This window comes from Chiloscyllium punctatum, chromosome 25 (genome assembly GCF_047496795.1).
Source record: "Chiloscyllium punctatum isolate Juve2018m chromosome 25, sChiPun1.3, whole genome shotgun sequence".
NCBI lineage: Eukaryota > Metazoa > Chordata > Chondrichthyes > Orectolobiformes > Hemiscylliidae > Chiloscyllium > Chiloscyllium punctatum.
The window spans coordinates 65,417,854-65,431,546 of NC_092763.1; the positions used below are offsets into that span (position 1 = coordinate 65,417,854).

Consider the following 13,693-nt stretch of genomic DNA (forward strand, 5'->3'; position numbering starts at 1 on the left):
TTCGATCTCTGCCCTTTCACACAGTTTGCACACTGTAGCAACCGTGGGTAGGAAATGTCTATATTGTAATCTGAAATGATTCTGTTGGATTAATCAGTTGGTCTTTTCCTGTCTAACATTGCAAAGTGAAACCGTGTGTGAAGAATGTAGATAAAAATTTTATTTAAGAAAATAAAGTCAATCCAGAGGGTGTGGGCATTGCCAACAAGACCAATGTTTAATGTTCATCCACATTTTACTTTGAGATGATGGTGCCAAGCTGCCTTCTTGAACCAGTGCAGCACTTTGTGGTGGTGCTTGGAAGAAGAGTTTGCTAGGTCACATTATGGGCAATTAAGCATTAGCCACATTGAATTGGGCCTGGAGTTACATATAACCAGGTCAGGTAAAGGCATCTGATTTCTTTCCTTAAAGGGCATTCGAGGTCGAGATGGTTTCTTATACCAATCTCGTAGTTTCATGGTCACCATTACTGCATTCATCCTAAATTCCCTTAATTGACTGAATTTAAATTCAGTTACTGTGGTGGAACATTAACTTGTCTGAACTTTAGGTTACTAGCCAATTAACATACACATCACTAGACTATCTTGATATGGCAGGGTTGAAGAGTGTGATGCTGGAAAAGCACAGCCAGTCAGGCACCATTCCCCAGATTTTCCTCTGCTACATCGATGGCGCCACCTCGTGCTCCCATAGGAGGTTGAAAAGTTCATGAACTTCACGGACACCTTCCACCCCAATCTCAAATTCACCTGGACTATCTTGGACACCTCCCTCCCCTTCCTGGACCTCTCCATCTCCATTTCTGGTGACTGAATCAACACGGACATCTAATTCAAAGCCACCCGACTCCCACCCTCCTGTAAAAATGCTATCCCTTATTCCCAATTCCTCCACCTCTGCTACATCTGCTCCCAGGAAGACTATTTCTACCGTAGAACATCCGAGGTGGTCTCCTTCTTCAAGGAGCACAACTTCCCTTCCCACTTGGTCGATGATGCCCTCCAGCGCATGTCCTGTACCTCTATCCTTGAACCCCACCCCTCCAATCACAACAAGGATAGATCCTCCCCGGTCCTTACTTTTCACCCCACTACCTTCTGGATACATTGCATCATCCTCCGTCATTTCTACCACCTACAAACATACTCCACCACCAGGGATATATTTCCCTCCCCACCCTAAACTGCGTTCCAGAGAGACCATTCCCTCTGTGACTCCCTTGTTAGGTCCATGCCCTCCATCAACCCACCCTCCACTCCCAGCACCATCCACTGCTACTGCAAGAAGTAAAACCTTCTCCCTCACCTCCATCCGAGGCCCCAAAGGATCCTTCCACATCTGACAGACTTAACTGTACTTCCACACACCTCATCTACTGTCCATTGCTCTCGATGTGGTATCCTCTACATTGGGGAGACAGGATGCCAACTTGCAGAACGTTTCAGAGAATATCTTTGGGACACATGCACTTAACAACCCCACTGCCCGGTAGCTGAACACTAACCGTTCCCTCCCACTCCACTAAGGACATGCAAGTCATGGGTCACCTCTACTGCCAACCTCTAATCACCTGACCCCGGAGGAAGAATGCCTCACCTTCTGCCTTGGGACCCTCCAACCACGTGGAATCAATGTGGATTTCACTCGTTTCCCCATTTCCCCTCCACCCCACCTTATCCCAGATCCAAACTTCCAACCTGGCACCACCCTCTTGAACTGTCCTACCTGTTCACCTTTCTTCCCACCATCCGCTCCACCCTCCTCTTCGGCCTATCACCTTTACCCCCCACCTTCATCTATCGCATTCCCACACATCCCCTTCCCCCCCCAATTTATCTCTCAACCTCCTTGGGCCAACACCCCCTCATTCCTGATAAAGAGCTTATGCTCGAAACATCAACTTTCCTGCTCCTCAGATGCTGCCTGACCAGCTGTGCTTTTCCAGAACTCCTCTCTTCAACTCTGATCTCGAGCATCTGCAGTCCTCACTTTCTCCTATCTTCATATATCCCTATGATCCACAGGATGTTCCACGATACAATCAGTTCATTTTTTAACTTTTAAGTTAACACCTACAAACTGTCCTGGATTTCCTAACCAACACACAGGAAATCTAGCAGTAGTCCGGGGAACAAATAAAGAACATGCTCTATGAAGGCCATTATCCCACAATGGGTTAAAAATGGAGGTCTTGATATTCCTGTGTTATTCAGCAGTTTTCGCAGGAGGTATATCAAATGCTACTAACTTAGAGAGGAAGCTGTGTGTGACTACAATCTATCAAACCATTTTCCTATTGAATACCAATGTTAAAATACAACATCTGGTTAAAGAGTTACCTCTGCGCATTAGCTTCGTAGTTGCCTGTCACAGAAAATGTGATGGCTTATATCCTATTACTATATAGGTGTTCTTGTACATCAGTCAATGAAAGCAAGCATGCAGGTACAGCAGGCAGTGAAGAAAGCTAATAGCATGATGGCCTTCATAACAAGAGGAATTGAGTATAGAAACAAAGAAGTCCTTCTGCAGCTGTACAGAGCTCTGGTGAGACCGTATCTGGAATATTTGCGCAGTTTTGGTCTCCAAATTTGAGGAAAGACATTCTGGCTATTGAGGGAGTGCAGCGTAGGTTCACAAGGTCAATTCCCAGATGGCAGGACTATCTTACGCTGAAAGATTGGAGCGACTGGGCTTGTATACGCTTGGGTTTAGAAGGCTGAGAGGGGATCTGATTGAGACGTATAAGATTATTAAAGGATTGGACACTCTGGAGGCAGGAAGCATGTTTCCGCTGATGGGTGAGTCCCGAACCAGAGGACTCAGTTTAAAAATAAGGGGTAGGCCACTTAGAACAGAGTTGAGGAGAAACTTCTTCACCCAGAGAGTGGTGGGTATATGGAATGCTCTGCCCCAGAAGGCTGTGGAGGCCAAGTCTCTAGATACTTTCAAGGAAGAGTTGGATAGAGCTCTTAAGGATAGTGGAATCAAGGGTTATGGGGATAAGGCAGGAACAGGATACTGAGGATGATCAGCCATGATCATAATGAGTGGTGGTGCTGGCTCGAAGGGGCAGAATGGCCTACTCCTGCACCTATTGTCTATATCCTTAAAATGATATGACACCTATAACTATTAGGACTCCTTCAACAAACTGTGTTGATTATAGTGAAATCATAGTACACAGGAAGTAGCCTTGTGACAGTATTCAAGGGAACAGATTTTGTGCTGTAATATTTTGTTTTATTGTCCTATACTGTGAATGGGAATGCATTTCACAACTACACTGTGTGACAATTGAATGTATTTGCCCATGTGATCATAATGCACGACTGAGGCAGTTAGCTTGCTCCCTCTTTCCTAAGATGTTGCCTCACCAGCTGTGATTTCAAGCATTATTTTTCAGTACAGTTTCCAGCATCTATTGTAATTTGTTCCTACATCTAGGTACAAATTTGATGTTTTCAGCAAATCAGTAACAGCAGGAATAGAAAACTCCATACAAGAAAATTTGTATCAGAATAAAAACCAAAATGTCCTGTTTTTCTAAGCTTTATAAAATACCCGTTGGGGGATTTCCAACATTTGATGCTTTAAGCGAAACTGATAAGAATGAAGAGTGAAATGGAAACCAAGATAGAGACATTAATCTTCACGTCACCGAGAGTGCAGCCCAGTTTGGTTTTTCTTGTTGGATGACTATTAAAATGAAGTAGATGCAACACAAGATATTGCCTTCTCACAGGACAATATTGCAGCATGACAAGGAGATGCAAATAATATCACATTTGGTGATGATTTGTCATTGACTGGCCCAGTTTTATCCATGTTGCAGGTAGCAGTCCAGCTCAGGAACTAGGTAGAACGTGTGCATAGTAAGCCAGAAGAAGAGTACAGACTAGGCCCAAAAAAAAATAATACAGTAGCTTAAATGTACTTTGGAAGCAGGGCAGGATCTCAAGCACAGAGATGGAAATTAGCCAATCAGAAATGACACTGAGAAACTGGAGGTGGCTCTTCACTGGAGCAGTTCCAGGGTTGAGTGTATTTAGCTACAGGGTTATGTTGGAGAAGCTGGAGCTGTTCTCCCTGAAGCAAAGGAGAATGAGTGAAGGTTCAGAGGTGCAATAAATGAAGCCAGGTTATATATTGTAGAGAAATAAAAGTTTTCCTATTATTTGATGGCACAGATTTAAGGCAAGAAGTTTAAGGTCTTAGATGTCAGGAACTGATCTTTCACCACAGCAGTTGGTAATTACTTGGAATACTCTACTTATGATAGTGAAGGAAGCAAATGATGATCAACGATTTCAAAAGAAAACTGAGTGAGATAAACTTACAGGCTCCAGGGTTGGAATGGGGTCAATGATACAGACAGGGGTGCTGGGCAGAGACAGCAAGCTCTACATGGATTTAATAGCCTTCCTCACAGCAAGTTTGGGCTATCCAGTAGTGGAGTACAGAAAAGTCCAGAAACTAGCTAAGCACAGAGGTTTACACTGAGAATCTGCAATAGAGAGTATTTGTTCAGAGCACTGGCCACAATCCTCGGAGGCATAGAATCGGAGAGTATGGAAATAGACCCTTCAGTCCAACCAGTCCAACTGACCAAAGCTCCAAACTAGTCTGACCTGCCTGAGCTTGGCCCATATTCCTCCAAATATTTCTTATTCATGTGCTTATCTAAATGTCTTTTAAATGTTGCAATTGTACCCACGTCCACCACTTCCTCTGGAATTTTATTCCACACTGTGAAAAGAAATTGCCCCCATGTTTTTAAGACCTTTCTCCTCTCCCCTTAAAGATATGCCCTCTAGTCTTGAAATGCCCCATACCAGGAAAATAAACACTTGTCATTCACTTTATCTATACCCCTCATGATTTTACAAACCTCTAAAAAGTTACCCCTCAACTTCCTACACTCCAGTGAAAAAAGGCCCAGTCTATCTAGCCTCTCACATGAACATGGAATTGGGCAACAAGAAAAATAAAAGCAGCAAAGATCAATTTGGAACCAGTGAAAGCAAGTTAAATGACTCAAACTGATGGAAGTGGTAAAAGATCTAGTCGAGAGCAGCAAAGTGTTTCATTCAATAAGATAGCATAACCCAGAACCCCAAGGAAACAAAGGAATATAAGCCTTCAGTGCAAGGCAGCAGTGCATCAAGTGTCAGGTCTTGTGAATGAGCTCAGACCATGGTTTCCCCAGAGCCAACCAAGGCCAGGAAAGTCCCTGGTGTGTGTACATGTGTGCAGATGTAGAATAACAAAAAATGATCAGATTACTTAGCGTAGTGTTCCACAAAAAAATATTTCTGGTAATTATAGAATGCGTTAAGACTTTTGTTCGGATTAAAAGACAGAAAAATGACTGTACACACCTTTATTATAGGATCCAGAACCAACAGACACAGAGACATATCACTGAAGTAGTTTGAAAAAAAGAAGCACTTTGAACTGAATTTCATCTTGCTGCTACACAGTACTGCCAGACTGCCAAGTATATCTGGTACTTTGTTATTATTTCAACTGGTTAACACATACAACTGATCCATCAATAACCTCCTTTTGCTCAACCAGAATGGAATTAGTAAAATTAGCCCAGCAAATGTACAATCCTTTGCTGCACCTGCTGGAAATCTATCATCCGTGGAGAGAGAAACAGTAAATATTTCAAATCTGGACACTTCTACAAAACTGAAAGGTGTTAGAAAATAGATTATCTTTGATAGAGGTACAGGAGTAAGATGGCAATAGTATGCATGCCCAAAACAAATGACAAAAGGATTCATTAACGCTAGAGATAAAAGAAAAAGATATTAAAATGGTATAAATTAGATGGATCTCAGGTTACTATCTCAGCGGAGGATGGTACATCTGATAATACAGCACTACTACAGGACTGGAGTGTCAGCTCACATTTTGTGCCCAGGTCTCGAGTGGGACTTGAACAGTTAGCCTTCTGACTCAGGTTGTGAATACGCTCCTTATTAATCCAAGCCCAATACTGAATCTACTGCAAGGACTGCAAGACCTTTCACACCTTAATTTATACCTTTTGTGCACTCTTGCTCCTCCTCTGCCTGTCAAAAAAAAAGTTATTTTCCAACTCATTTCAGTTCTGAAGTTGTGTCATACCAGACTCGAAACTTTAACTGTTTGACTCCATGGATGCTTCTTTTTCTGACAATGTGTTTGTTTTAACCTTATTGTTTGTTTTAACATTGGTTTCTATAGCAAAGTATTGCAGTGCAGGTTTCTAGTTGTAAAATCAAAAAGAATGTCAATGCTGCACAGAATCAATAGACATCCTTAGAAAGCAAAAAATGGGGGGATCCAAGATGGCGGCAACCCAGCAAGTCTGAGTCTATAGTGCTCCTCCCAAGACTTGGGCAAAGTGGGTCACCCATCCCCACCACACTCACCAAATCATTTAAGATAGCTGTTTAATTTAATTAGTTGCTTAGTATTAAATTTAAACAATCTAATCTTTAGTAAAAATGACTAAAGGGAAGGGAGCCCACAGCTCTCAGCAAGCAGGAAACCCTCCCCCACCCTCTCCAGCTGCAGCAGAGGCGTCCGCAGCTGCCCCGGGGGACTTACCTACGGTGGCGAGCCTTGTGGAAATCATCTCCAAACTCAAAACGAAGATCGACGCTTTTATTGAAGAATCCCGAAGTCGATGGGACTCATTCTCCGCCGCTCCCCGAGACGGAGGGGTGGAGCTAAAGGCCGCGACTTCCGAAACTACAGCGCAATCGGCCGTGGATCGGGTCCGGACTCTCGAACAGCGAATCCGGACCTTAGAAAATCATATTGATGACCTTGATAATCGAGGTCGTCGAAAAAATATTGGTTTGCTGGGCCTTCCCGAACGGGAAGAGGAAGGCCAGCTTACAGCGTTTCTTGAGCAGTGGCTGCCACAGCTGTTAAATCTGGAGGCTGGATCAGGCCAGGTAAGGGTGGAATGGGCCTACCCAGTCACAATACGCGGGCCCGGCTCAAACCAGCGCCCTCGCCCGGTCTTGTTCCATCTGCAGAGCTATCGGGAGAGGCAGATACTCCTAGAAGCCTCTAGAAATCTTGGAAAAGATTCCCAAGCCATGATCTATAAAGGATCCTAGATCATGTTATTCCAGGACTTTCCCCCAGCTCTGGTCTGAAAGAGGAAGGCATTCGATGAGGCGAAGAAGTGTTTAAGGGACTTAAATATTCAGTACTCCTTACGCTACCCAGCGACGCTACACTTTAACCATGAAGAATCCGTGTATAACTTCAGATCGCCAGAAAAGGCTAAGGAATTTTTGGACTCTCTGAGATAAATTGTAAGAGATAATGGATGTTGGTTTGCCTTTCCCCCACTCTGGTTTATATCCGACCCCCCTTTTTCTTTTTTTCTTACCTTACTGTTTAATATTATCTTGGGGGGTGGGGAGAGGGATTTATTTATTTGTTCTCTATTTAACGATTCTCTCCCCCCCTTGGGTTTTTAAAAATTATTCTATGTATGTATGTGGGTATGTATATATATGTATATAAATGTATGTATGTATGTGTGTAATATATATATATATATATAAAAGCCAGGGGGTTTAGTTAATGTTGGTGGGGGTAGGTGGTTACCTTATTCTATTTTACCTCTGTCTCTAGGAGCGGGGTTGTTTTCCCTTGTTATTTTGTATTATTATATTTAATTATTATTTGTTGAGGTTGTAATTTTATAGTTATATATGTTTATACATGGTACTAACATTACCAAATATATCCAGGTGTTTGTGGGGTAGGGTGCTCACTACTAACTGTAGCTTTGTATTATATCTGAATTCTCCTCATTCTGTTGAGGAGCGCCTGGGTCGAGGGTGGGGCATTGGTTGGGAGAGGCTACGATGGACCTTTGAAAAGGAAGTAACACCCCCTGGGAACAAAGAGGAAAATCTCCATTTAAATACGTTTTATATTTTAAAAATTTATTTAGAAATAGTTTTTTATTATACTGTTGTGAGTGTATTAGAGAGCCTTTATTTTTGTGAATTTTATATGCTCTATGCTCGGGATGTTTTGGATAGAGTTTCCCCTCCCGAGGGGTCTCGGATTTGCTCGGATGATTATGGTTGATCAGTCGGTTAAATGGTGCACCTGGAATGTCAAGGGTAGTAATTCGCCAGTCAAAGGAAGAAAATATTATCAAATCTTAAGAAAGAAAGAGTTGATATAGCTCTCCTACAGGAGACACACCTGTTGGATAAAGAACACTTGAAATTACGACAGGGTGGATTTGATCAGGCCTTTTTTTCTTCTTTTAGCTCAAAAAGTAGGGGAGTTGTTATTCTTGTTCGGAAGAATTTCCCTTTCAAAATCCTAAATCAGATAAAAGATGAATCTGGACGATATATTCTGATTAAAGCCCTTATAAATGGAGAGGAATATGGGATTTTAAATTTGTACTACCCCCCGGCACACCCCTTTAAATTTATAACGGAAGCCTTCTCAAAATTGATGGCTCTTGGTGCCCGTCAAACAATTATAGGGGGAGACTTTAATTGTATTATGGATTCTAAAATAGATAGGATTCCCAAGAGTACTGCAGGAGTATCTCCCAGACCTAGACAATTGGTGGATTTGAACAAAGAATTAGCATTAGTAGATATATGGAGATGTCTTCATCCACAGGGCAGAGATTTTTCTTTTTACTTCAATCCACATAAATATCATACCAGAATTGATATGTTTTCTGCCCCCTCGATTTTTAAAAATTCCATATCATCCTGTAAAATAGGTAGTACAGCAATTTCCGACCACGCTGCTGTATATATGGAAATCAAGGCGAGAAACAATGGGACATCCCCTCGGCATTGGCGTATGGACCCCTTCCTGATGAAAGACAGTAAATTTGTAAAGTACTTCTCTCAAGAATTTAAAACTTTTTTAGAAATTAATTTAGGTACGGCTAGCAACCCATCAATGATGTGGGAGACCATCAAAGCATACGCGCGAGGTTTGATCATCTTCTACTCAGCGACCCAGAAAAAATTAAAGGGAGAACAACAGCGTCTGCTTGAAGCTCGCTTAAAAGCAGCTGAAACAGCATACGCTGATAGACCTTCTATTATTAAATTGCAAAGGATTACGGCCCTTAGGACAGCTCTAAACACTACGCTTACCCAAACGGCTAAGAGGGAAATATTATTTGCAAAACAAAGGTTATATGAATTTGGCGACAAACCGGGTAGATACTTAGCATTTCTTGCAAAGAGAAAAAGGTCCCTCAAACTATCACGTCTATCAAGGAAAGTACGGGTATTTTGACTCATGATCATAAAAAGATTAACACACTCTTCAGAAAATTTTATTCTGATTTATATAAATCGCAGGATTGTGAAGGCAGGACTAGGAGGATGCAATCATTTTTTAAAAATTTGACCTTTCCGGACCTAACTCCGGAACAGGTATCGGTCTTAAATGCTCCCCTAACAGTCTAAGAAATACTTGACGCAATCAGGCAACTTCAGAGCGGTAAGGCACCTGGCCCAGATGGTTTTCAAGCTGAATTCTATAAAGAATTTACAGAAATATTGGCTGGTCCACTTATGGACATGCATAACTATGCATATAGTCAGGGCTGTCTCCCGCCTTCGCTGAAAGAGGCAAATATCTCTCTTATCCTTAAAAAAGGAAAGGACCCAGAAGATTGCACATCATACAGACCAATATCCTTGCTAAATGTACATTTTAAAATCCTTTCTAAAACGTTAGCATTGAGACTAGAAAGGGTATTGCCACATATCATAAAGGAGGATCAGACGGGATTTATTAAGGGCCGTAGATCATCCAATAATATTAGAAGGGTTTTGAATATGATTCAAGCCTGCCATCAGGGAAAGATACCAGGAGTAGTAGTTTCATTAGACGCTGAAAAGGCATTCGATAGGGTTGAATGGTCATATTTGTTTTACACATTGGAAAGGTTTGGGGTTGGAAAAGTGTTTACCAAATGGGTCTCAACATTGTATAGTGGTCCCAAAGCAGTTGTGGTTACCAGTTCGGATAGCTTCAGTGTGGATAGGGGCTGCCGTCAGGGATGTCCTCTCTCACCGTTGTTATTTATGCTAATAATTGAACCACCAGCAGAAGCTATACGGGTTGATCCTAATATAACAGCCCCGAGGATTGGTACAGGTAAACATAAAATTACCCTGTATGCAGATGATGTTCTTCTATTCCTCAGTAATCCTCTGATGTCCGTGCCTCACTTAATCCAAGTTATTAATATATTTAGCGCATTCTCAGGCTATAAAATTAATTTCTCAAAATCGGATGCTATGCCAATGGGTGGTCTTGCTATGATACCCCACTTAGTGGACGGATCCCATTTTCCCTTTCGTTGGTCCCTGGAGGGTTTCTTATATTTAGGCATTTTTATTACCCCAGTATTTGGTCAGTTGTACAAGGCTAACTTTGTGCATTTACTGGAAAGGATAAGGCAGGACCTCCAGCAAAGAGGAGACCTTCCAATTTCCTGGCTGGATAGAATAGCACTAATTAAAATGAATGTCCTGCCCCGTCTCCTATACCCTATGAGAATGCTTCCGGTGATGCTGCCGAGCTGGCACTATGTAAATTATATGGCTGGTTGGGTTCCTTTATCTGGAATCATAGACGGCCCCTCATTAAGCGGAAGAAGCTACAGCTTTCACAGGCAAGGGGAGGATTGGACTTCCCAGATTTTAGGAAATATCAGTTAAGTTCCTTATTAAGTTACATAGCTGATTGTGGATCAAATAAGACCCAATCAATCTGGCTGGACATCGAGGCTTCTCAAGTAAAATACCCACTTATTAACCTTTTATTTTCAGACAAGAGGAAAATTATTATGGATCACCGTAAAAACCCTATAATACTAAACACAATTAAAGCTTGGAATATAATGCGGCAAAATGAGGGCAACTCCCATAAAACATCCCCCTATGCGCCGATAGTGGGAGCATGGTGATTCCAACCGGGGTTTACAGATGCCACTTTTAGACTCTGGAGATCCAGGGCTATCTCGTGTCTAGGGGACCTATTTAAAGATGGGGTCTTGATGTCTTTTGAACAGCTGCGTCAGAAATTCGGAGTACCTAATGGAAACCTTTATCGATACTTCCAAATTCGAGATCACATACAGAAGACGAATACGTTATTAGATAGCCTTTATAAATCAGACAGAGAATGTAGAGTACTACGACCAATGGGGGCACCCTCCATCAGTACTATTTATCATTTACTACATGATGAAGTATCAGGAGATATGGACAATCTGCTTAAAACATGGGATCAGGAATTGGGACTAGAAATCGCTATAGAAACATGGAATGACATTTGGGAAAACGCCAGAAGAATCACTATCTGTAACAGAACTCAGGCTATCCAGCTGAAGATACTTCATAGGGCCCATATAACACCGGATCGATTGGCAAAATTTAAGGCAGGAGCATCTCCAATGTGTCCCAAATGTAAAATAGAGGTCGGCACTCTTGTACATTGCCTATGGTCCTGTCATTAGATTCGTAGATACTGGACTAAAGTAGCAAGTACCCTGACAGAAATTTTAAGAATGGAAGTTAAAGTGGACCCTTTTGGGCTTTTTGAACTTTCCCTCTCTGGACATGTAAGGGAAGAGACTATTTTCTATTCTCTCTTTCTGTGCAAGGAAAAATATTTTGGTAAACTGGGTGGCTGAGGGTCCCCCTGGACTTTCAAATTGGCACAGATTAATTATGGAATGTACTCCCCATTGACTTCCTTACAAATATGGTGCACCGAAAGACTGAATTATTTTGTAAAATATGGCAGCCCTTCTTGAATTATATGAATACAGATATTTCGGCTATCCTAACAAGGGTTTTTATTTAATTGAAATTATGAACCTGGCTGGTCCGGGGCCCCTTAGAGGAATCCCACATGAATACGGGTTTTGTTACATTTGGTGTTAACACATTCCGAGCATGTATCTCACTATCCAATTTCTATGTTATCCGTTGTTTTTTTTTGTTTTTATTTCTCTTTCTCTTATTTGAATAATGTAAGAGACTTAAATATACACTCTGGTTAGTTGTAGGTTAGATTAGTCATTAGTTGAGTTTTGTTTTCTTTTCCTTTCTCAGTATTTTTCTTTTGTTAAATTTTGGCTATTATATATTTAAGATTTAATTGTATATCAATGTTTGTACTTGAGAGTTTTGTTAATTTTAAACTTGTAAAAATGTTAAATTTCTAATAAAAATATCTATATAAAAAAAAAGCAAAAAACATGACAGTTCTTCAAATTCCACCATAAGAGATTCAAACAAGAAAACAGGACAATCTATGATTGCGCTAAACAGTATGTTTAATGAGCTCAGCAAGATGAAAATAAGAGGTTATTAAATTTACTGCCATATCTGGACTAATCCTTTATTGTCCCAATTTGCCAAAGCAAAGCAATCACAGAGGATCTCAGCCCGAAATGAAGACAGCCACAAGTCACTTAATGACTGTACCCAATTGAACGTTAACCAACAATGAGGACAAGACCACTACTCCATCTGCTTAGAATTCTGCTAATTGTAAGCATTCATTTGTAGAATTATTCAACATAATGTCTTCCTGAATTGTTCGTAACAATATTGAGTATGGATTATTACTCCTTAATGAGCAATAGGATTAACGCTGACACATAAAAGAGATAGTGACATTTCAAAATGTTAGGCACATGGCAGTGACAGACAGGGGGCTGAAGAGGATGAGACAAAGAGAATATGTACAAAACAAACCAATAAAGTTCTGAGCAACAAATTTAGTGTGGAAAGTAGAACAGAGACCATGGAAAAATGATTCACAAATAATTTTAATTGGAATGCTCATCATTCAATGACAATCCTTAGAAATTTCAGTCACTAATTAGAACATTTTAAACCACATATCCTATGACTGAGATTCATTAGCATTACTGATCACACTTCTGTTTTTATATTTTCACATCTCTCGTTTTCCAATGACATTTTTCACAACTAAACCCAAACCATCTGTTAACAGGGACTACTGCTGTTGTTTTTGGATGTTCTCGATCAATGAATAGTTTTGACACTGCACCGAAAGTGGAAAGCGAATTTGTTCTGTGATCAATGACAAGTCACTCGATGCTACACGTCCTGCTTCATATTGGCAGAACTGTTAAGATCAAAGTATATTACATGAGTGTGACTATGGGAAAGGGACTTTCCTTTATGGACAAGTCTATGTACTTTGAGAGTTGCAGGTAATACAACACGTGTTATGTACATATTTGGAGAGATAGTGTGTAGTACACAACCAATACAAGCACTCAATCCAGCTTCCCCACCTCACTCATATTCCATGTTTTGAGGCAAAAAAACACAGTTTAGGCTGGCATCATAAATCAATGTTCATTTTCAACCCTCTATTATTCTCCTCAGCTGTAAGCCAAGGCCACCTTTAGCCATTTGCAAGGGTGTCTTTTCCTCCTTGTTTTCGATGTAAATGCTTGCTCCATTTTCCACCAAAAGCCTGGCTTCCTCAGCCCGTTCTTCATCACACGCCAAATGCCTGCAGAGAGAAGTTTCAATCAAAGATCAATCTCACATTCAGTCCAAATATGGTGAGGAATATCAGCCACTTCATGCAGCACATTTTCAGACATTCCATTTAA

At 41.1% G+C, this 13,693-nt stretch overlaps 1 protein-coding gene across 2 annotated transcripts in view; it reads right to left on the reverse strand.

The window, feature by feature from the left end:
• Positions 1-12,355: 12,355 nt before the first annotated feature.
• Positions 12,356-13,693, reverse strand: part of psmd10 (proteasome 26S subunit, non-ATPase 10) — a 41,161-nt gene continuing 39,823 nt past the window's right edge. For both annotated transcript variants that reach the window (XM_072595450.1, XM_072595449.1), the window contains one exon: positions 12,356-13,590. In XM_072595450.1, the coding sequence (XP_072451551.1) occupies positions 13,437-13,590 (154 nt within the window). In that variant the 3' untranslated portion in view covers positions 12,356-13,436. The remainder of the gene's footprint in view (positions 13,591-13,693) is intronic.